Source organism: Pogona vitticeps, chromosome 1 (genome assembly GCF_051106095.1).
Source record: "Pogona vitticeps strain Pit_001003342236 chromosome 1, PviZW2.1, whole genome shotgun sequence".
NCBI lineage: Eukaryota > Metazoa > Chordata > Lepidosauria > Squamata > Agamidae > Pogona > Pogona vitticeps.
The window spans coordinates 233,468,902-233,492,228 of NC_135783.1; the positions used below are offsets into that span (position 1 = coordinate 233,468,902).

The 23,327-nt window shown below is 38.5% G+C and overlaps 2 protein-coding genes across 9 annotated transcripts in view; one reads left to right on the forward strand and one right to left on the reverse strand.

Annotated features, from left to right (window-relative positions):
* The window catches only part of SEMA5B (semaphorin 5B), a 506,649-nt gene extending 499,083 nt beyond the window's left edge, over positions 1-7,566 (forward strand). For 6 of the 7 annotated variants that reach the window (XM_072985220.2, XM_078376565.1, XM_072985223.2 and 3 more), the window contains one exon: positions 2,712-7,566. In XM_072985220.2, the coding sequence (XP_072841321.2) occupies positions 2,712-2,867 (156 nt within the window). In that variant the 3' untranslated portion in view covers positions 2,868-7,566. Of the gene's footprint in view, positions 1-2,197; positions 2,268-2,711 lie in introns of all 7 variants that reach the window. The other variant, XM_072985226.2, reaches the window with a different exon arrangement.
* A 9,826-nt stretch (positions 7,567-17,392) lies between these two features.
* Positions 17,393-23,327, reverse strand: part of SLC49A4 (solute carrier family 49 member 4) — a 115,162-nt gene continuing 109,227 nt past the window's right edge. For both annotated transcript variants that reach the window (XM_020805972.3, XM_078376722.1), the window contains exon 9: positions 17,393-22,198. In XM_020805972.3, the coding sequence (XP_020661631.3) occupies positions 22,083-22,198 (116 nt within the window). In that variant the 3' untranslated portion in view covers positions 17,393-22,082. The remainder of the gene's footprint in view (positions 22,199-23,327) is intronic.

Consider the following 23,327-nt stretch of genomic DNA (forward strand, 5'->3'; position numbering starts at 1 on the left):
GTTAGCAGAAGCAATTCTGGTGACACCTTTCTGGCCTCGACAGCCCTGGTTTCCAACTCTCATGGACTTGGCAATAGACTCTTTGAGACTTCCCAGCTTTCCAACCCTACTCACTCAGGATGCGGGCAAGGTTTGCCATCCGGACCTGAACACGCTACACCTCACTGCGTGGAGGATCTCCCCGAGATCAGGGAGATATTAGAGAATTCCATAAAACCATCCACCTCCACGTTATATTCTCATAAATGGAAAAGTTTCCTCAAATTTACCAGTTCTAGGGGACTTCAAGCATCACCAGCATCCCTCTCCACCACGCTGCAGTTCCTGCGCTATTTGTTTGACCTCCAGTTATCCCCCTCTACGCTGAAGGTGTATTTAGCAGCTATTGTTTCTTTTCAACCAAGAGATTCCCCTTCCTCTCGGCTTTTTTCTCATCCCACGGTTAAAACCTTTCTTAAGGGAGTCACTCACCTGCGTCCACCGCTGAAACCGTTGGTACCCCAGTGGTCCTTACACCTGGTCCTTAATGCACTTATGCATCCTCCATTTGAACCTCTGGCTACCTGTTCTCTCAAGTTGTTGTCTCTTAAAGTTTTGTTTCTCGTAGCCATCACATCTGCCCGCAGAGCCAGTGAGCTGGCTGCCCTCAGAGCTGACCAACCATTCCTCCAATTTTTCAAGGATAAAGTTGTTCTACATACCGATATCTCCTTTCTCCCCAAGGTCGTTTCCGAGTTCCACCTCAATCAACCGTTGATACTTCCCACATTATTTTCTCAGCCCACTAGCGATACCGAGCGCATGCTCCATACCCTCGACGTCAGGAGGGCACTTTCCTTTTATGTTGCCCGCACCAAGGACTTTCGCTTATCTCCAAGACTCTTCCTCTGCTATTTTGGTTGTAAAAAGGGCCTCCCAGCCTCTCCCTCCTCAATATCCCGTTGGCTGATTACTACCATAGCTTTGGCCTATCAGCTTCAGCATCAATCTCCTCCTCCTGGCCTCCGTGCCCATTCCACCAGGGCGGTAGCTTCGTCGACGGCACTCTTAAGAGGGATTGACCTACCTGACATATGCAGGACGGCCACCTGGTCCAGAGTGTCCACGTTCATTTCCCATTACAGATTGGACACGAGGGCTCAAAGGGAAACAAGATTTGGAAGAGCTGTCTTGGCATCTGCCTTACAGTGACGGCCCACCTTCCGGTAAGCAAGCTTGCTAGTCACCCTTCATTGTGTGCATTCACAGAAGACCACGCTGAAGAAAGAGAGGTTACTTACCTGTAACCATGGTTCTTCAAGTGGTCATTCTGTGAATTCACACAAGCCCGCCCGGCCTCCCCACTATCCGTCACTGCACTGTTATTATCATTATTGCTTGAGTGGCGGATAAATGGAACTGAGGTTGGAGCGGGCGGAGCATGCGCAGTATAGGCACTCCTAATTATGTTTCTTTTACAGAGCTCGAGAACGTTCCGAGGGACCCGCGCAGGCGCTGACTTAACCCTTCATTGTGTGAATTCACAGAATGACCACTTGAAGAACCATGGTTACAGGTAAGTAACCTCTCTATATCAGGGTGGCAGTGTGGAGGCCAGTTGCTAAAACAAGAAATACTTAAAAACATTTATTTGCAGTGACTTATATTTTAGGCATTTGCACCACTTTTCTGGCTAATCATGGTTATGTAAACTGCTTATATAAGGTTCAGTATGTAGAGTAACAGCCTACACAATAAATGATATACTAAGTGGAGTTCCACCACAGGTGTTTTGGGCAAATCATGAGGCTTCGATCTCCTTAAATTGGCCCTAAGTTACCATTAAAGATAAAGTCAAGTCCCGTTTATGTCCCATTGCTGGGATTACATTCACTCTGAATGTAATTCTCATAGACCTTGGCCACAATTCACCAGCATGTCATCTCTCTGAAATAAATGGGACATAGTGCCATTCCACTGGTTTGCAAATTCAGATAAATTTGCTTTTGTTGTAGTTGTATTCAACTCATCATGTTGTGTTGAATTCTTTACTTTTTAAACATTATATCTATATTTACAAACTAAAATGTTGTTCTGAGTGTTGTAGAAGGAAGGTTAAGAAACAGTCTGTTGACAGCTACTAATAACTTAGTTACTAATTTTCTTCCAAACCCATTTTCCCCTCAAATGTGACCATGCCTTGTTACTTATGCTGTAGCTTACAGAAGTGACACACTTAATATCGGGGGGTCCAAACCTGGATATCTACCAGTGGAGATGGAGATCAGGTAAATACACACCTGCTCTTCCAAAGCAAAGACAAATGTCTTTTTGGTTCACTGCTAAGGGGAGGGAGCTAGAAGGAAGCCAGTCCCAGTCTGTACAGGTACTCCTTCGTAGGCCCACCATGGGCATGGAAGACTGTGTGGGCCATCAGGTATCATGCCACTTATTTGGAGAAGGCAGTTCCCCGCATCTGGACAAGTCTGTGGATGTTGGTTTGCAGCAGTGGCTTGTCTTAGATCCCTCCAAATACTGGCAGCACTGGCAATACTTGTGGCCCCAACCCACAAGAGATTTCCATAGAGAGCCACAGAATGGCTATACAGATGTTATCTTAAGAGAGAGGGAAAGTAACAATAAGAAAGTGGCTCAAGAGAATTGAACAGGTGAGAATTCTGATAAGAAAGGACAAAAGGAATTTCTTTACATGTTTGTTTTTTCTTTCACAGACACTTAACAAGAATAATTTAATACCAGATGACAGGACCAACTTCTATCCTTTACAGCAAACAAATGTGTACACAACAACCTATTACCCTAGTACACTGAATAAATATGACTACAGGCCTGAAGCCTCCCCTGGAAGGACCTTTACTAACAGCTGATGATGGACAGATCCTCCAAGAACTCAATTACTTCCTATATGATTTGTATTTTTTAAATTGAGTTTATGGACCAAATATTGGCCCAATCTCTAGGTGTAAATAATATACGTTGGGCTTTTAATTTTTTTTTATTTCATCAGTTGTCTTACTTTTAAATAGCACATCTCCTTAAGTGGACCCACTGCTGATGGATAATGGCTAAGATTTCTACACGGTTCTCAACTGGAAAGAGCACTTACTGCTATGGAAATTTACCACTGGAGATGCTCCTTTGAGACTGATGCCAAGCCAGTCCAGGAAGCAAGTGGAATGTGCTATACTGTATTCGTGTGGAATGGTATGTGATTATCCAGCACTTCTTCAGAAGCTCAGTGAGCACGGAGCAGAATGCCAGCTGAGACACACCCTTCACATGGCTACAGGTTAACAGTACTGTGAATGTCATTCACAAAACAAGCCTTATGGAACACCATGCTCACCATTTTGGTTTCAAAGCTTTGGGGTTGATCATATCATGGAGAAATATATGCAACATTCAGTGGAAAAAGTTCTGTGAGAGTTACAAAATAGAGATGAAGTGCTTCACATGTAAGAAGCACTATGAAACATTTCCAGTTGGGATTCTGAGGAAATATGGAACTCAGCTTCTGGATATATGAAAGATGATTGATCCCACTGGAGCAAATATGAAGAGAGTGGAACAAGAGCCATGGAATATCCCGAGAGGAAGAAACTGTTCTTTTCCGACTTTGGTTCCTTAGTCTCTTAAAGAACTGCTAGATTGATGACCCTTGTCATTGTCGATACCACCAAGCTTTATGCTAATCGCTGATTTTATTTTTTATAATTTTTTATTCACTTGAACAAAAAGTTCAGTGTCTCTAAAGAATGTTGCCATAGCATAGTGTAACCCAGAGAGCCTGCTGCAGATTCCCTTAGTGTCTTCCAGCCAGTACTACTCATTGAAAAGTCAGTGTGCATCATTAATTGCCAGTGTTCTTCAGTATCTGAGCAAAAAAGAAAAGTAATTCTGCTACAACCAAGGTAAAATTGGGGTCTGTAGCATTTGGAACAATGCACTCCTGCTTTGAAATGTTATTTTGTGTATGTGTGTGACTGTATTAGACCAGTGCAAAAGCTATGGTGTCTTTGGCCAGATGATTGTCTAATATTAATGTCTAGCAGGAAGCACACCTGTGAGCCTTGCTTTAATGGACACCCACATCCAGTGTGTCTGGCAACCTAAGCAAAGTTGCCACTGTTGTTCAACATTCCTTGGTGTATCTGGTTTTTTTGGTTTTTTTTTTTTAAAAATCTGGTGCTAAGAGTTGAAGACTGCCACAATGAGGTCCATGTAGTAAGAGAGTGAGCCAGACCTTGCATGAGCTTGGGTTTTTATCTGTGATTGCAACTGTTGATTATATTGTCTAGGAGTCACAATCATGCCCATTGCTGCCCACCTCTGCCACCTTTAAAACACCACACTGAAGTGTAGGCTAGCACTTGGCACAGTGAAGCCATTGATGCAAGCAAGAAACTGGCAAGTGGTTCTGTCCATGACTGGCAATCTTTTGAATGGCGTGACGAGCCAGCGCTGTTGTCACCATCTCATACTACTTGATGGAACAAGTATGACAGTCTTAGGAGTGCAGACGCCAACCACCCTTTGCTAAGAAGCTGCTGCACATGGAGCTTGGGTTTTCTGTCAAAAGCACTGGGATAACGCAACAGCTGAGTTCCCAGATCTGTAAGAAATTGTTGGATTGAAGCCAGTATAAAACAGTGTGTTCCAGAACTGTAATTAATTTTGCAATAGTATGTGTTCAAAGGAATTAAACCTTTCATTCACTTTTCTTTTCTCCCATTCTGTGCTTTTAGGGAGTATCATGAAATAAGCCAGGTAGATTTTTCAACTGGATGAAAAATAGTTTCATTTATTCTACTCATAGATGTTATACAACATGAGTTTCTTTTTTTAGATATCAAAAACTATGATAGGATTCTGAATAGGGTTATTTTTAGTTAGGCTTTTTCAATTCATTCTTCCCAGGCATCTAAAAGCAAAGAAAGACATCACTTTCAGAAATGTAACTGACCATTCTTACATGATCGGGCAGATGCCATTTGTACCCCTGATTTATGGAAAGGTGAAAGAAGCAAACCCCTGGACTATTATCACTCAGTTAGTGCTTTTGTGAGAGTTGAATCCTGTAAGGATTATATTAATACAAAATAGAGGTGTCAATTCCTTATATTCTTCTTGATGGCACATTATTGATGCATGACACAATGATGCTTTTGTGTCTTTAAATAGTCAGGGTTTTTTGCTCCCAGCAACAGGCTACTGCTGTCCATAGCAGACTGGACTGTCCTTTAGTCCCCTTTAGGGATATTTTCTAGCTACAACTTCTTATCTACTGGGGTTTCTACCCATTATACACTGAGAGCCATTGCTTTCTTGGTTTTCCAATGTTTATTATGCCAGCAGAGCTTTTTTACAAAGCCCTATTTCTACAGTTTGATGAGGAAACCATAATACTCTTGCTTGAGACAGCCATATGCCAGTGTCTTGGGATATAGTTGAGTGAGGGGTTATTTTTCATAAGAAAGAGAAGGAGAGTGGTCTCCTACACGGCATAGCAACCTGCTTCTGAAACTCAAGGAAATGCATAAACCAGTTTACAGGTTAAAAGGACAACTGCTGGAACAGTGGAGATGGTGACTCAATTCTTTGTGGTTGGAGCCATTGCAAATGAGACATTACAAATAATGTCTTCCTTAAAAAAAAGAGGTACAAGACTGTAGACAGAGGCTCCTTTGTTTATCTTCACCAACGTATTAGAGCCTTCTTTATTTGAATGACCTATGGCAACATCTCAAAGATTCAAGTGAGAATTCTTGAAAACTAGGGCTGTTATTTGTTTATTATTTGACAGTGTTACACTGAACTCAGTAATGGGCTGAAGGAAAGAATACAGCAAGTGCTTTTGCAACAGAGGACTGAATAAGCGCAGCTCTGCTAGAGGTCTTATCTTTACTTAGCCAGCTTTGGAGCCTTCCCTCTCCCCAAGAAACTGCAAAGGTCTCTAGAGTGTGAATTTTCACATTTGGGTAATGTTGCCCATTAATAGCTTTTGATTTCACTATCAGAACAATGGTGTGTGTGTGTTTTTTAATTATGAATCATTATCTTGTTTCATTAGCTTTTCACTGCAGACTTTAGAGATTTGATAAGCACACTGTGGGTGCTATCACTTTAATCCAGCAATTCCTTACAGGCAGATATAGAGCAGTCCCCCTCAGAATAGCTATTCACATAAACCACTCATTCAAATGGAAAATGGGGGTCAAGGGTTCTCTATATATTGTTGGACTGTTTCTCTTGTCAGCTGTAGCCAAGGAGAGACAGTAGTAATGGAGGATGGGATTTATAGTCCAACAGCTACACTTCCTCCATTCCCGGTGTAGACATCAGTATGCGTTTTTTAACATAGGTAGATGTTCTTCTGCTAACACTATTGAAACAGACAGCCGTATTTACAAGAGAGCACTGTATATATATTTTGGAATACGCACCACACTCTGGATTAGGGAAAGAGGCTCCACTGAGTCCAAGGCTAATGAGCTGCTTCCCACTTCTGTCATTCTCCATAGAGATCAGTAATGTTTTCTCTATGGCCTTGCAGTTTTCTTAGATGTTGTGATCACATCGCATGGTTAAGCAGCAAAGCTATGCCAGCCATAGAAGGCTTTGCTTCCTGTTTTTGCCAGAAAACAAAAAGCAAGGCTGCGTCACTATGCTATATGGTTTGTTTAGCAAAGGAGGCAAAATATTTCCCACTTATATTGCCACGGCAGCAAACTAACTTTAGCTGCCTAAGTGGCATAGAAGCTGTATATCAGAAATACACACTAATTTATTGCTGAGAGATTCTTGAAAGCCTACAGCTTTTTAGTAACGTGTGCATTCTAACAGGGAAGACAGCAGTCTCTTATTTTGCAGAACAAATCCTCAGAGGAGGAGAGGTGATGCCATTGTCAAGACGGACTTTTAATTGTTTAAACATGAATTGTAGTGGCTCATCTATACTGCACCATGTAAGTTGTACATGTATACCTGCTGCCTTATTTTTTAGAGAATGGAATGGTTAGACAAAAGATGGAATAGGAACTAGGAATGATTCAAGCCCCTTTGAAGGTAAAATTTAGGACTGTAACCTTTTCTAGGGTTATAAAACCTAATGTTGTTAAAATGTTCATCCAGAGATGAAATTAAATAATTTTTAGTCTTACCAAATGTGGGATTTTCTTATACATGCAGAATATAAATGTAAAGTTCATAAAGTTCTCATACTCAAACACTGTGTATGTGTATATAATGATATACACTTATAACACATACAAATGATATACGTGCACTGCTGAATGTCTAAAGATAAATTTAGAACAATAAAGGCAGCAGTGGGATTTGAGGATAGACGTCAAGGGAGAATTGAAAAGAGAAAGCAGAAAATTTAACACAGACTTGCTTTTTCCCAGATAAATGATTTTTTCATTGTTTAATGAAAATTAAGAAGTTGACTTTTGTAGCTAGGACTGTTCACCTTCCCCAATCTACAAAAATCCATTCCTGTTAAGAATGGCAAAGTAAACAATGTTTGTATTTGCTCATATTTTATGAATAAACAGCCCAAATTGACTTAGTTTGTTGGTTCCATTATTTTTAATTATCAACAGAGAAGTGTGTAATCAAACAACAGAAGAGTAAATAGGAATAAAAGAAGTTACTTTAATCAGGGACACGTAGCTATGTGAATCTGGCTTTTATATTTTAAGTCCTTCTTAAATTACCGTCTTGGGTTTGCTGGCATGACTTGAAGTCTCAAAATGTTCACCTCTTCCATAATAGAGGTCACAGCGATCAACCTCAGATTGAACTTTTTCAAAGGGGACAAAGTGGTTCTGAGTAATAACAGTGCTTAAGAAGAATTGAGTATCTAGTAACTCTAGATTGCCTGAAGACACTCAGCTTATTTTTTTATATCAGAACTCCCTGAATGCATCAGTTCAGTGGGGAGCCACTTCTGTAGCCTTTAATTGTCTTTGGTTTAAATAGGACATCATTTTGTAATTTCTGAAAATGAACTGGGTGAGCTAAGTAGGGTGTATGGGTCTGTGATCCTCTCCTGTTGCTAGAGTCCCACTAGACATAACCACACAGGATAAACTGTATAAGCTGATGGGAGTCCAGTTACATCTGAAAAGCCACAGGGTGCCCGGGTCCTAGAGTAAAAACAGCCCCTATGAGTACAAATAAAGTTAATGCTATAGGGTGGGGAGCTGATAGCAGTGTAAGAACACTGATTTGGAAGAAGCTGTGATGAGCTGGAGCCCACTTTGCCAAACACACTGTGCAAAATCTTGTCCCGTTTGCTTAAACCAGATCAGGGCACCAGAAACAATTGTGTAAGCTACATTCACTTAAAGCTTCCAATCTTTCCATTTCAACTTCAGAGGCTCCGTAGACCTCTCTTTTGCTTCAGGGAAGTCTTGGGAGACTTTTGAAGAGATTTTTACTACTTTTTAATAGTAAAACAAAAAAACAAAAATACTGCTGGATTGCTGCTGCCAAGATCAGGCCCACCAGATGACAATCTGGTGGCAATTTTCAACAATCAAAAGTCTTCCCCACAATCCCAAGGCTTTCAAAAGCTTCCCCAAGACAAAAGAGAGCTTTAGAGGGAGTGTGAAACTGAAACGGAGGGATAGGAAGCTTTAAATTAATTTTAATTAATTAATTGCAGTGCCCCAATGCAGTTTATGCTAGCTGAACTGTGCCAACAGGATTATGGCACTGTTTTCTAGATGATGAGATTATATTGCACTGGATCACATCCACAAATACCTGGCCCACACTCTGGGACAGTACATTGCCAATCATGGAGCATAACTGTTCCACCTTAAATGAGTGTGTGTGTGTGTGGGGGGAAGGTTGTCTATTCCAGTTATTCTGTTGCCTGGCCTTTGTTTTCGGTTTACACAGGTCTGGCAGTCTTCCCATTTGAATGCTTCTGATCTTCTCTAGAAACCAATCTGTTGTTAGTAAGAAGAGATGTACACTCAACCTTAGACACCTCTGCTTGGCCTGGAAGTGCCGGTGCATAAAGGGAGCTCTGCAAGGACTCTCCAGTTCAGCCAGCCATTTTTGTGTCTCTTCCATTGCTGGCTGGAATTCTACTGCCTCCACTAAAATTCATGAGGTACATTATACTTCTAAGAGTTCTAGGGCTCTGGATCAGGAAGGTAAATTCCATGAATTTTAAAAGACTTAATATGTTTCGAATTGTAATCATTTCCAGATGGTAGCTGCATCTGATGCCTTCAGACTAACAGTCTTAAGGTATTTTAAAGACCTAATACATGTAAAACAGCATTAAATTGTATAGTCTCATTTGTAAAGTATGCACGGGGGTATAAAGGGAAAATGGTAAAAGATGGTGTTGTTAGCTGGCAAAGGTACGAAAAAAGATACAGTCTCCAGAAATGCAATTAACTTAAATATATGCTAAATAAGCAGTGACAGGTGCTGCTGCAATCATTTTGGCATGTTTCAAAATCAGCTATTTTTTCATATTAAGATACTTACATTTTAGCCCACCTTTACCATGTAATCAGGAACTATGCATTATAGTATGATGAAAGTCGTCCTTCTCCTACTGTTGCAACTGAACTTTTCTCCTTTCCACAAAAGTAATGTAACCCACCAATGATACTACATCCCAAAGCCTTGCAATTTCACGGAAAAAGTTGCACAGTATCTGTACATCCATATGGATGTGGTGTTAATAGATTTCTCTCTCCCTAGAGAACTGCTCTCTTCATAGGAAAACTTTCACCTGTACACTGGCTCCTTTAAAGCACTAGCTTTTCTATTACACAGACTGTATTTATTGTCATAGCCAGACTATATCTGCCATCCTGTGTAAGCAGAAAAGGGCCCCCAAATTAAATCTGCATCAACATTCATAGGGGTTAATGTTTTGACTCCGAAGGTTCGGCCCTGAAACATCTGAAGCAAGTGCTTTTAAACACATGCAGATAATCTTGGCACCACTTAACCTCAACAATGCATCTCCTCTAGTTTGATGGCAGGACCTTGCAGGGCAGAGAAGATATCAAGGAGTCCCTGTCCCTTTCATTGCAGACAAGGTGTGTGTGTGTGTGGGGGGGGAAACTCCCTTCAGTCTCCCTCTTCCCAAACAGGAAAAAACTGCCTGGAAGAAAACAGAAAGGATACTCAGTTTCTCCATCCATTATTTAACTAGGAAAGTTCTTACGGACCTCATGGAGGGCAGCCCATGATGGCTCCATGGGTTCAGTTGCTAACATTAAGGGTATTATCTCAAGGATACATAAAGGTCAGAAAGAATATGCCATAAATAATACAAGGAAAAAGTAATTTGCATATAAAATGTTAGAACATTATTAAAGCCAGCCAGCTGGCCTGTATCCATGTTTGTGTGTATATCTGATATATATATATGTCCACTCCTTTTTAAAAGAGAAGCAGAAGGCAAACGAAATGGAAGAGAAAAACAGGCAATGGTACACCTCTGTTCTGTAATTTCAGCAAAGAGACGGCTGACTTGCTGAGTCTTAGAAAAGAGAGAGAAAATTATTATCACTGCGACACAAGAGTCTATGTCTTGTGAAGCAAAACAGGGAGTATGTTATCTGTTGTGAAGGTATCTCACTCTTTCTATGCAACTGAACGCAATGGTACTGTTAGAATAAAGGAAATATAGACTGTAACCACTGCCTTTAGACACTGTGAATTTAGGGGCTGGGCTGGGATTCTCTGTATTTTTATATATTGTACTATGTAAAGAATAATTCAGAAATAAAACCTGAAGAACCTGCTAGGTTTGTGAGTTGTCAGTCTGTCTAGTAGAATATACTGTGTTTTTTTAGGCTGTAGTAAAGGTATCTTTTAAAACCATCACACACACACACACACACACACGCCCAAAGCCTGCCTCTTCTTCCATACTATTTGTATCCCAGGATCTGATGGAGAGGCCCTTCTCTGCCTCCATTCCAGACAGTCCCTTTTCTGTAATCACCTTGTCTGGTACCAAGAGCATCTCCGATGGGATGCTGAACAGCACCACTCTTTCTTTAGTGCCTGCCACTAGGTGAAGCCAAATGTCCTTAGGTGGGCTTCTCTTTTATTATGGTGCTTTAAACTAGTTTAAAAAATGACCAGGCATACCTCTTGTATGGGTTATCTTAGTTTTTAATTGTTCTGATTTTTTTTCAGATGTTTTGAATATTGCACTCCTGTGGTACGCATTATCTCCATGCACTGAAGGTTCACTTCTCTTGTACATTTTTCCCAACAGGGGAATCTTAGGGTACCTTTCTTAAGCATCCAAAATACAAGCTAAACTGTGAAGAGCTAAGAACCCACCTGCATAAACATTCTTATTAAAGAAAGTGCCTGGTATTGAGGGGGAGGCTTTGCAGTTCCATTCACAATTCTTCCATGCTTTGCAAATGGAGCTTGCCATTCATTACAATTTTTTTTCCTGCAAAGGGAAAAGAGAGTGCTTAAAATCACTGATCATTATAGCAGACAGGACACCTGAACGCTGGAAAAACAAAGTCACAAAAGAAAACTAAGTATAGATTTTACTATATATGATACAGGAAGCTAAAAAACAAATTGAGCTGCAGTGTAAATGTTTACAATGTAAATGGCACCCTTTTTGTCATAAACATTTGCTAAATAACTAAATGTACATTCCAATAAAGGCCAGCAGGCTGAAGAACTGCATGTGCCAATTAATGTTGATTTGTTATTTAAATATGACAGGTTTCAATCAAATCTATTCAAAATCTAACATGCCATTGACTTTGCTCAGCTTAAAAAAGGCTTTTCCTTACTAGTCAGGGTCTAGATTATCAAATTTATTTTTATCTCCTTTCTTTCATAATCTCTATTTATTGCTTAAATTCTTCTTGAATTCTTTCACAACATAAACTGACAGATTCATTTTTACTGCCCTTTTGGTTTCTTCTGTTCTTGCATTGTTCCATGCTATGACTATTAAAAAAGAGATCCTTAGAGCATTTTTATAAATGTCTCCTCATAGGTAAGACCCACTGGGTGGCTTTATCTGCAAATTATACTCAAAGTTTTGTTGCCTAGACAGATGATTATATCTTTCTAAAGAAAATTTTCTTAATACTTTCAGATAAACTAATATGTTTTAATCCACAATCAACTGGCATAATTTATTAGTCCACCAACACCTAGTCATTTTAAATAATCTATAATTGATTAAAAGGAACTGGTGGCATATCTCAAATCATTAGTTATACTATCAGTTTTTAAATAATCATAACTAAGAATCTGTACTCAGTTAAGCAAAACTTATTATTATCAAATTAATGTATTAACTAGTCTACTATTTATTCTAATTGCTTTTCCCAAGACTAATACATTTGTCAAAGGCCTGAGGATCTAATTGTACTGATTAATGTTTTATGATACAGTCAAAAGAGAACATTCAGCTAGTAGTGCTCTTTAATTATTACTCAAAAACACCCATTTCTTATGTTGTCATTCAGTGTTCTTACCATCATGTTTAACCCACAGATTACTCAATGAATTACCTGTTGATTTAAAAAATATTAATGCTTAGTATTGATAATGACATATCTTAACATTTATTCTTTTGAGTATGTACAGGATTACTTCAAGATGTAAGAAACAGTACTTACAGAGACAAGCAGCTTTGTGGAGCAGACGTTTATGGTTTCAGCTTTGTTTTTCCTCAGCAATCTCAACAAATATGTGTGTGTGTGATGCCCTCAGGAGGTGCTACTGGACAATCTGGGTGGATGTTGTTCCTTCTGTGGTTCACCTGGGGCAGCCTCGAACCTTGGGAATGCTTCCTGCTTTGTTCAAGTGAAAATCAACAGCAATAGGAGAAGGAAAGAAGAGCAAGATATTCCACAGGGCCACAAAGCTTAGCCCACAGATGAGACAGAGGACTGGGCCATTCATGAGCAACTATACGCCCCAATCTCAAATACATTTGCCCAACTCCAGTGATGTTTGGCAAAGTTGTGTCAATAGACACACACAGTCCTTCCATCTTTGGGAATTGAACTGAAAGCAACATACGTGCATTTGCATTCTGCTGTAAACAAAAACTTGTTTGCTCTCATGAGATCAGTGACTCAAGTGTGGCAAGTATAACAAAGTATGCTCCCACAAGTGCAAGACTCACTCGTTGTGATCTTAGATGCAGCCATATCACCACTCCTCTCAAATAAAATTAACTCAAGTATAGAACTTTTTCTATTGTTAAACCATATTTCATCTCTAACCTCCAACCTCTACAGTACTTGAATTCCTCACCCTCATAAAACAAAAGGGGGAAAAACCAAAGTGAATGGCCTTGTATTTTGAAAATACATTAGGATGCATGTAATAGTAATCCATTTGAAAATGTTTATTTCATTCATTATGTTCCAAACTTTTGGATACATAAGGAGATATTTTGATGTTGTAGCCAATATTTGTTGACTACATTCATTTTTTTAAATTGAAGTATTCAACCAACAGAGTTTGTCACTTCAGCACAATAGCAGATTTAATGTACGATCCCATGCGTACAAGTGGGAGTAAGCCTCCACTGAACTGCACAGAATATTTTAATCTGTTTGTATGCTGTATTGTCCCATGCAGATAAAATGTTTCTTAATGTGGCAGTTAGACAAAAAAAGTTGTGCCCTTGAACCTTTTGATTAAGACGGATAACTTGTATCTTGGTATAGATTATCTGCAAAGAGGGCTGAGTAGTTGGGTTATTGATTTCAGCTTTATAGTGTTTTACTGTACTTAGGAAGTGGAGAGATCCAAATTTCCAAGGATGCTGAGTCTTAATGCACACACAAAAAAGATTATTTATGAGCTCTAAGAACCACAGCCATATGATCAAAAACATAGGCTGAAGAGACTAGTCTCAGTGGTTCTGAAAAAAACCCATCTTTTTTCATTGTTACATATCGCTATAAAATGGGTCCATTTTGACTGAGGGATGATCATAGATTTTTATTGAGAAAATGTTATAGCTCTCGTCCCATTTATTAATCAAACAAAAAGACCATGGAAAGTGACAAGAGTCAGGGACACTAGTTTATGTTCCAATGCAACTGGAAATTTATGTCATGGTCTTGTGCTGAAAATTACACCATAATATCATAAAAATAGATTGGATTTCTAATAACCCAAATCCAGTTACACCTGCATGCATAATGTCTCATTCCTAGTCCATCATAAGCTATAATTTTGAGAGTTTTCATATTTGTAAGTGAGCCTTGGAGAATTTATTTTTTAAATGCAGCCCATTAGAATGTAATTGAGAGGCACCAGATCAGTAAAAACAAACTTAGTGTGAACGCAACAGACTCCCCCTCCCCACTGGATTCTTTTAACACTTTAGTCACAGAAAATGTTTTTTCTAACTAACGCTTATCTGTGCTTTATTAACACACCCAGTATTTATTTATTTATTTATTTATTTATTTATTTAAAATATTGTATCCCCGCTTTTCCCTTTAAAAGGACCCAGGTCTAACTGGTCTGCAGCATAACACTAATGTACATTAGTTTTCCCCCTGCTGCCTTCAACAACAATAGTATGGGCCAACTGTTCTAAATCTTGTTTTTTTTTTGGGGGGGGGCACCAGAAACTCTCATAACTTTAGTACAGCATGACTGACATGGACATACTAGTAGCTATATGTGATAGAGCTCAACAACATGTTGTATGATGATCATTCATTTATCATGGCTGTAACTTTGGATCAATGTGCCCATCCTTGGTACCCCAGCACATTTCTCCTAAGGCATACATTTAGTTATACCTTCAAAAAAAAAAAAGACTTACCAATAGACATAACCAGTTACACACATCATGGCTAAATTCCAAATCTTAACAGAATGATGCTTCTAGTTCTCTCTCTAATGTACAAAGAACACAGTGTGAGAAAAAGTTTCTGATGGAATCAAGAGACCTGCAACACTCTAACAACAACGATGATGACAACGACAACAACAATAATAGTAATAATAATACAATGGACAGACACCTTGAACATAACACACCAGACATAGTAGTAATAGAACGAAGAAATGTCTGGATTATTTACACTGCAATTCCAGGGGATGCCAGAGTTGAAAATGAAGAACTGGAAAAACTAACGAAGTACAGAGACTTGGCAATCGAAACATCTCGCCTCTGGAAGAAACATACTTCAGAGGTCCCCGTAGTCATTGGGGCTTTGGGAACAATATCAAGAAATTTTACACAGTACTATAAGCAGTTGCAGATCTCCAAAATCACACCACCATCAGAGCTACAAAAAATGGCAATATTAGGAACAGCATACATACTGCATTTACTTTGTTTTGCAGCGTGGGTTTCTGTGCTGTATGTGTGTGTGTATGTTTTTAGCCCCACTGCATTCCAGTGAGGCTGCCTGTGTGGGGTGTTTTTTTTTTTTTTTTTGCTTTGCTTTTCAGCCCTATCATGTTCTGATGGAGCTGGCTGTGTGTGTGGGTGGTTGGTTTTTTGCTTTGTTTTTCAGCCCCATTGCAATGCTGTGTGTGTGGGGGGTGCTTTTTGATTTCTTTTTTCAGCTCACTGTGTGTGGGGGGTGTTTCTTTGCTTTGTTTTTCATTCCCATTGCAACGTGTGTGGGGTGTGTGTTTTTTTGGTTTGTTTTTCAGCCCCATTGCATTCTGTGTTTTTTTGTGATTTTTTCCCCCCTGCTGGAACGGATTAATCCCGTTCCAATGCATTCTATGGGAAATGGTGCTTTGACTTATGACCATTTCGAGTTACGTTCATCTTCTGGAACCGCTTATGGTCATAAGTCGAGGTACCACTGTAACTGGAAAAACCTCCAAAACAGAATGGACAATGACGCATGGGCATGGCAAATATCACCTCTGATAAGTTAGTGGTTCTTCCATAAATGGAGAGGATCTTTGCATTTGAAGAAAGACACTCTCAGGTAAAACCAATTGCCAGTATTATTAATGCAAATTGGAAAGTGATTGGAATCTTGAAATGTTCATGTCACAATCACAGCATCAACTGCCATCATGAGAAATCACGTAAAGCCAAAAGCTAAAATATTACCACTACCTAGATTATTACTTTGTAACTAGTAATAAAAGACAATTAACAATCCACACCCCTCCTTTTTAATGTTATCAAGTATTATACAAGTCAACACACAATGTTTAACACCAAGATTCTGGTTTCAACAGAACTCCAAATTGATAGGTGACATTTACATTTCCAGGTATAGACATTGGGTTTAAATAATTTTAATTAAAAAATAAAAGACATCCCAGGCACAATACATGAGAAACCTGTCCTGCTTAAGAGAGAGGGAAGGAGGTAAATAGAATAATGTTGAAACAAGTTTATTTTAATCCAGTAAGACAAAAGCAGGATATGCTTCTGATGAACTGTGTCCCATGTCAGTATAGTACATACAAAAGTAGAACTTGCCATAAAATAAAAATATTTTTTTTTACAAAACTACAAAAAATTAAAATTTATACAAACCCTAATGAATGCTACTCCCCCCCCCCAATTTTTACAATTTCAGTTTTGATTTACAAAATGTCATATCCACAGACAAGATGGGTGGGGTTTTCTTCATGTTCATACTACCGGATTTAGTTACAATAAATCCTGCAATGTGCTTACAAATGTAAGTATTTTAACATAGAAAACCTCTTTCTCTGAAACACAGGTAGGGGTACCACACATTACAGAACATGCAGGATTTTGACATGTGAATAACTGCATATAAAAAGAGTTACATTTAAAGAAAACTGGAAAAAGTGAGAACAGTTTTTGAAAGCATTAGCTGCATTAAATACAAAGTCACTGAATGAGTTTTGTCATTTACATTAAGCCAAGCAGAAACAACCTCTGAGCAAATCACAGCAATTTGCTGGTATTCTGTAGAAGATTGGTGTGACCTTACTAAAAAAATAAATACATTTCAGCATTGCTCAAGGCAATAATCACCTATGACACAACTTACCTAAAAGATTTCCCATTATTTAATCAATGGCATTCAGAGCATGAGGATGTCTTACCAATGAGTAAAAACAACAGCATCAAGTTTGAGATGAAGGTTCAAAACTTATAATTGAAAATCTTGACAACTGCACCATTCTTTCAATCACCTTTCTCACCTTTTTAATACTTTTGAGAGCAATTTGCATTCCTCCCTTGTTATCTGCAATGTGATTTGCTGTCTGAAAATCTCAAGCTTTCAGTTTTTATTGTTTGTTCTCCTAAACAATGAAAACTGGAAGCTTGAGATTTTCAGACAGCAAATCAGATTTGCAGATACTGTACAAGGGAGGAATGCAAATTGCTCTCAAAAGTATTAAAAAGGTAAATAAGATCATTCATTATGGAATGGGAAGTCCTAAATACAGTATATACAAGGGATTCTGAAAAGTCACTGAATGTAGTATTGCCAAAAGTAGTATGTTTTTAACAGTTTCAGTAAATAATGTTTTTAAACAGCACACCAGTCTTTATTGTAGTAAAGAAAATGTATAAGCAATATTAGGCAAAATCTCCAAAACTCAAAGCGTAGCAAGTAAAGTTCCCAGTGCCACAGACAACAGCACTGGCAACTCCTTTTACTTCTCCATGACTAGGATATATAGCCAAATAACTGATGTGAGGCTGCCAGGCCACCTGAGAAGAGGTATTTCTCATTACCTGGAAGAGGCCTTCTCAGATAGGAAGGAATACTTCTTCTAAGTTGCCATTTCTGTCTTGAGAATTTATAAATATCGGATGAAAAATACGCTCTCCAATTATTTTAAGCAATTCATCTTGGTACAGTAGTTAGTGTCTAAAATACCACAACACTCTTTTTGAAATGTGCAATACAGCAAGTTTAGCCAGTAGCTTCCATCTGGCACGAAGAACTATAATACTGCATGACTTAGCATGCAGAATGCAACTCAGTGGGCAAAAGTATAGCCAGCAAATGAGAATTAATAACATCACTAGGACTAAGGAACTGATCAAATAGTGTTTCCTCAAAGCTAGAAATGGGATAAAAATTTTGTTCCTGAAAGCATATATAAGAAAAGAAAAGAAAATAACAATTGTGACACCTGAATCCTGAACAAATGTACTTGCATTAAGACACTGTTATTTCAATAGTACAGTATCAGGCTTTCAAGTAAAAGTAGATCTGAGATAAAAAAAATATTGGATAGTACATATAAACCGCATAAATTGACTCACACTTGAGCTTATTTTCAAGTGAAGTTCAACCAAAAGGAATGGTTTAATGAACTTCCAACGGCAAACAAAGGGAAGCTTAAGAACAATCATCCATTAATCTGAAAATGACAAGAATCTATCCCTTAGCTATCTAAAAATGGCCTACAGTTAATATTTGTCAGCCAATATCTCCTTCATTAATTAGTAATAACAGCCTCACATAGCACAATATCCATCAAAGGAGAGAAACCTGTGACCCTGCAGACATCTGAACACTGGCCACGCTGGATGGGGCAAAGGAGTCCAACGATATCTTGAAGACCCTGGGTTTCTTTTCTCAGATTTATGAACCCTCATTTATCATTATGTATACAAGGACAAAACTGGTCCTAGAACGGCCCAACACAGCTAGTATGGCACAAGACTACAGAGGTTTAGTATCAAGCATCTATCAGTTCAAGCCACAGTTGCTGAAGAGATCTACTTAGTTTAGTGAGACCTTCTCCCAGTAAACAGGCGTAGAAATAGGAACAGATGAAGCAGTTGTCCTGCAAGACTGACATCTGAATCTGTTAACCACCAAAACTAAAAGAATTTCTCCCTTTTTCCCCCATAATGCCCCGTTCCCCCAAATATTTATGCTGTAAATCTGAGATAAGAGCTAAGGCATCCAGGTCTCAATTGTGAAGCCTTTTTATAAAATGAACCTTAAAGCCCAGAGAGGAGAAGCTTCATTGACAGAGTGCTTCCTTTTTCACAACCATTTATAATTGCCATTGAACTGATCCAATTTCACTGGCTTATTGACCATAACTGATGACATACTGCAGCTAAATTTGAAAGCATGGATGACCATGGTTATTCAATACAAATTACAGAGGAGCCAGTCAAAAATTAGGAACACATGCATAAAACTGCCACAAACTGTCAAGCTGCTGACTGAATAATCTGAAATGTTTGTATTTAATTTCTTAAGAGCCCTAGACTTATTTATTAGCAGAAAAACCACACAGGGATTCCTAACTGCAGTTATCAGAGAGGTAGTTGTGTTAGTCTGTTTCAGCAGTATTGAAATACTGTGGCAGCTTTAAGGCAAACAAATGTATTTCAGCACGAGATCTCATGGATGACAGCCCAGTTGCTCATAAACAGGTTTCTAAAGATGTGTCTAATAATCTATGACAGCTCACACTGAAATCAATTTGTCAGTCTTAGAGACAACACAACAATTTTGTTTTTGTTTCATTCTAACTGTTGTTAGAGAATTAATTTTCCTCTAACTCCCACAGTAAGAAGTGGCAGAAAGATAACTGAAAATGCTCCTAGGAAAACATTAATTTTAATCTGAGTCTATGGACCAATTTTAGCTAATGCTGAAAAAAAAATGACATGGCTCTAGTCATTTATGTGACAAATGTTTCTCTGCTTCCAGTGAACATATTTTGTATGTGCAAATCTTTAATCTGAACAGGACGACCCTATAGTTAACTCCCCACGCCAAGAAAAGTTTAGCTTTGCTTCATATAATTTTCCACAATGAAGAAGGCCCAGAAGTCCGAAAGGGTGTTAAATGAGGAAGCTTCTTTCTGGGCAGCCCGACTGTATTCCTTCTTTTGCAGCTGTTGCTGCCCGAAAGGACGATCATGAAAGAAAAGCGACCAGGCATCCTGCTTAAGTAGAAAAGAACTTCCCTGTAAGTGAGGGGTAATCAGAATTAAATAGAGATACAAAAGATGGCTATGCTTCTTACTGAAAAGGTAAATCAGACTTCCATGAGCTGTCAAGCTTCAGTTTATCAAATCACCACATTCTACTATCCTGTATGTATACAAAATGGCAGCAATGCTGACGCTATAAAAATGACACAAATAATTCCACTTACAATCTCAAATGCCCCTACGAAGAAATATTCAATCTCTCTACAGAACAAAGTGAATGACTGAACACAGAGGAAAAGGTAGCAAGTCTGAAGAGTCTCCCTTAATTTCAGAATTAGAGTGGCCAAATGAATCAAGGATGACAGAATGGAATTCCTGGCAGAAGCCAGACACATCCAATTCAGAGTTCTCACTCAAGCAGAATATTACATCCCAGCATCATCAAAAGCCTCCAGGCATGATGGTTACATTACTCCTCTCTTGCAGACAGAGGAGAGAGAAAAAAACTTTATTAGTTCTATGGCTTAACTATGTTGTGTAAACTATTTCTTTCCTGACCTAGCGGCTTTTCTAATAGCTAATAGACTAACATATCATTACAAATTTCTCACTACGTATGTAACGTGGCAGGAATATGCTAAAGAAGAAGAGTAATCTCTTAATAAAAACATTTGTATGTAGAAACAAATTATACATGCACACATACACAGTGGGAGAGTGGAGGAGGGGACTGACTGCAAAGAACAAAGTCAGAATTAAAGTGCAATCCATATTAAGGGGAAAGGTAAGAAGAGTTACTAAAGTGACTTGAAGATTTTGTGTTCAAAGGGAATCAAGCTGGCCATCGTTTAGAAAACACGGACCAGCCATCTCCCCGCAAGGGTGTTGCCTTGCTCTGGACAGCCTGTCTTTGGCAAAGGACCGGTCGCTTCGGATTTGTTGCAAAGCCTATGAGACTGTGTAAAACAAAGAGAATGGAGAACGAAGTGAAGTGAAGAACAAACTTTAGAATTCAGATTCAGGGAGCGATATAGCTGGCATTGCAGAGGCATTGCTGGACACTCGGTACTTTCCATTTGATTTGGCATTTAATTTTTGCCTCTAAGAGCACCTGAAAGCGTATCTGGAAAAAAGAAGGAACCCAAGGTCATGCACAATAGGCAACCTTAAAAAGAAAACCACACGATCTGAGGAATAAACCTAAAAAACCTTAGACAGAAAACTATCACCTTGGTGTAAGCAGATTTGTGAGTTTTTTGAGACAGAAGGAGGGCTTGATTTGTTGAGGTGGGAAAACAGAACTATATATAAAAGAAGAAGGGGTACAAAAGAAGAGTTCTATCCTGATCTACAGATTCTGTCACCATTCTTTGATAACAGATATAATTTCCTATACCAAGCCTGCAGCTGGTGACCAGTTTTAGTGTATCAAAGTGTTTTACGGGGAGACAAGGAGGTGAACTTTTAACCATAATGGGTAGCCTCACATCAGAAACAGAAATAGCTAAAAAATAAACTCAGGACATTTGTGAAAACATTTCAATAGAAATTAATCATTTAACCATAATTATATAAAAAACCGATGTCTTGATAGGATAATTTATATCTATCCATTATTCTTGTTTGCAAAAAAAAAAAAAAGGCAGATACGTCACAATAAGGGACCAAGTTGTGTATTCCCCAACAACCTATGTTGAAAGTCTTTGCCATTAATAGGAGCACTGTTCTTTTTGTGCAACCACAAGGAGTACAAAATGTTATTTTTAAGAACCAGAAAAAGTTAAATTATCAGAACTCACATTTGACTGTTCAGAGTGCAAAAAATTAAAAAAAAATGGACAGAGGTTCTTCCCTTATACCCCAAGTTAAATTATATTGCTATTATATTTCTCTTGTAAATGGTTTGAGTTGGCACAAAATCTGTACAACCAGTTAAATAGCTTATAAAATAAAATATCACAATTCATAATCTAGACTCTCTCCCTTAAAAACAATCTAATTCCCATTCAAATACAAGGCTCATAATTATCTAAAGAATAAAATACCAAATTAGGAAGTATTCTTTAAAAATCTCTTTGTAAATTCAGTTAAATTGTTCATGTTAAAACTCTGCATTTTCTTCCGCCTATGCAAGTTCCGAGGGTACAGGCCATCCATGTTACCAACTTCCATTCTCCTCTTGAACTCCATTCTGTTCTGTGCTGTCAAACAGAAACAATAACATCGAGGTAGAGTCTATCATAGGATTCCCTGAAGCATAGGATGAGTAGAAGACTTAGTAAGCAGGATCCTGGGACACACCAGTTGAACCAGGAGAACTCTGGATAGCAGCATGGTTGGAAAGAGAGAAAAGAAATAATGTATTAGATGCTTACGTAAGGTGACCTAATTCAACATAACAAAGCTACAATGGTGTCATATTTTAGGTGAAAGGAATCACTTAGGAGAAAGACAGCATAAACTTCTAATCTTCAAGATTTTATTGAGGCAAAGCTCAAACACTCTTAAAAACATATAATACTTCATCAATAAACACTGCCCCCCACTGGACATAGGGGCACATAGGGCAATCAGATGGGGGCGGGGAGGACCCTGCTTGATGTCTGGGAGCACAACAGAAAGGAAACAGTTATCCTTTCCTGGAACTAATACAAACATTTACAAAAAGTGCTATAAACATTCTTGATTTAAGAAGATGTAGTGAGATAAAATGCAACAGATCAGAAATTGCTGTAGAACTCCTAAAAATCAATCATTTAATTCAATTTAGTCATATGTTATCAGAAAGCGCAATATTTTTTTTTTAATTTCGTGGCTCTGGTCATTTATGTTACAAATGTTGATTTACTTTGTTTGGGCAGGCAAGGGTAGCGTCCCAATATGACAATCAGTCCATTTTTAAAACATTGTTACGTGAATCTTTAGCCACAAAAAAGTGAAATGATGTTCATTTTAAACATTTGAATTAGAAAGACCAATAGTACATGCCTCTGGAGAATTACCTGTCCAGCATTTTTTTAAAATTATAATATCCTTGTGTCTATAAACAATCTAGCAATCCTGATTTAGTTTAATCCCATAATTTAAAGGCTTCAGATAAAGAGCAATCTATAATGTGTAAACGTTCCATATCAACTTGAGGTGGACTCACAACAAACCACTGCTTCTAAAGAAATCTACCTTTCTATAGGTACTATTAGACATTTCTTCACTAATAATGTTCTCGGCATTAATTTCCCATCAAAAGCTTTTTATTGTGCTAAACCTGGTGGTGCCCAGCCTAAACTACATAAGGAAAATTGCTGAAGCTTCTGTTATCCTATCATATCTTTGTGCAGCTCAGAATGGCATAATATCAGAGCATGGGACCCATCCAACTGCAAATGGTCTCACCTGCCATTTTAAAACTGAAAGATAGCAAGCACCTTTGCAGGGCGTCTAAATGTCAA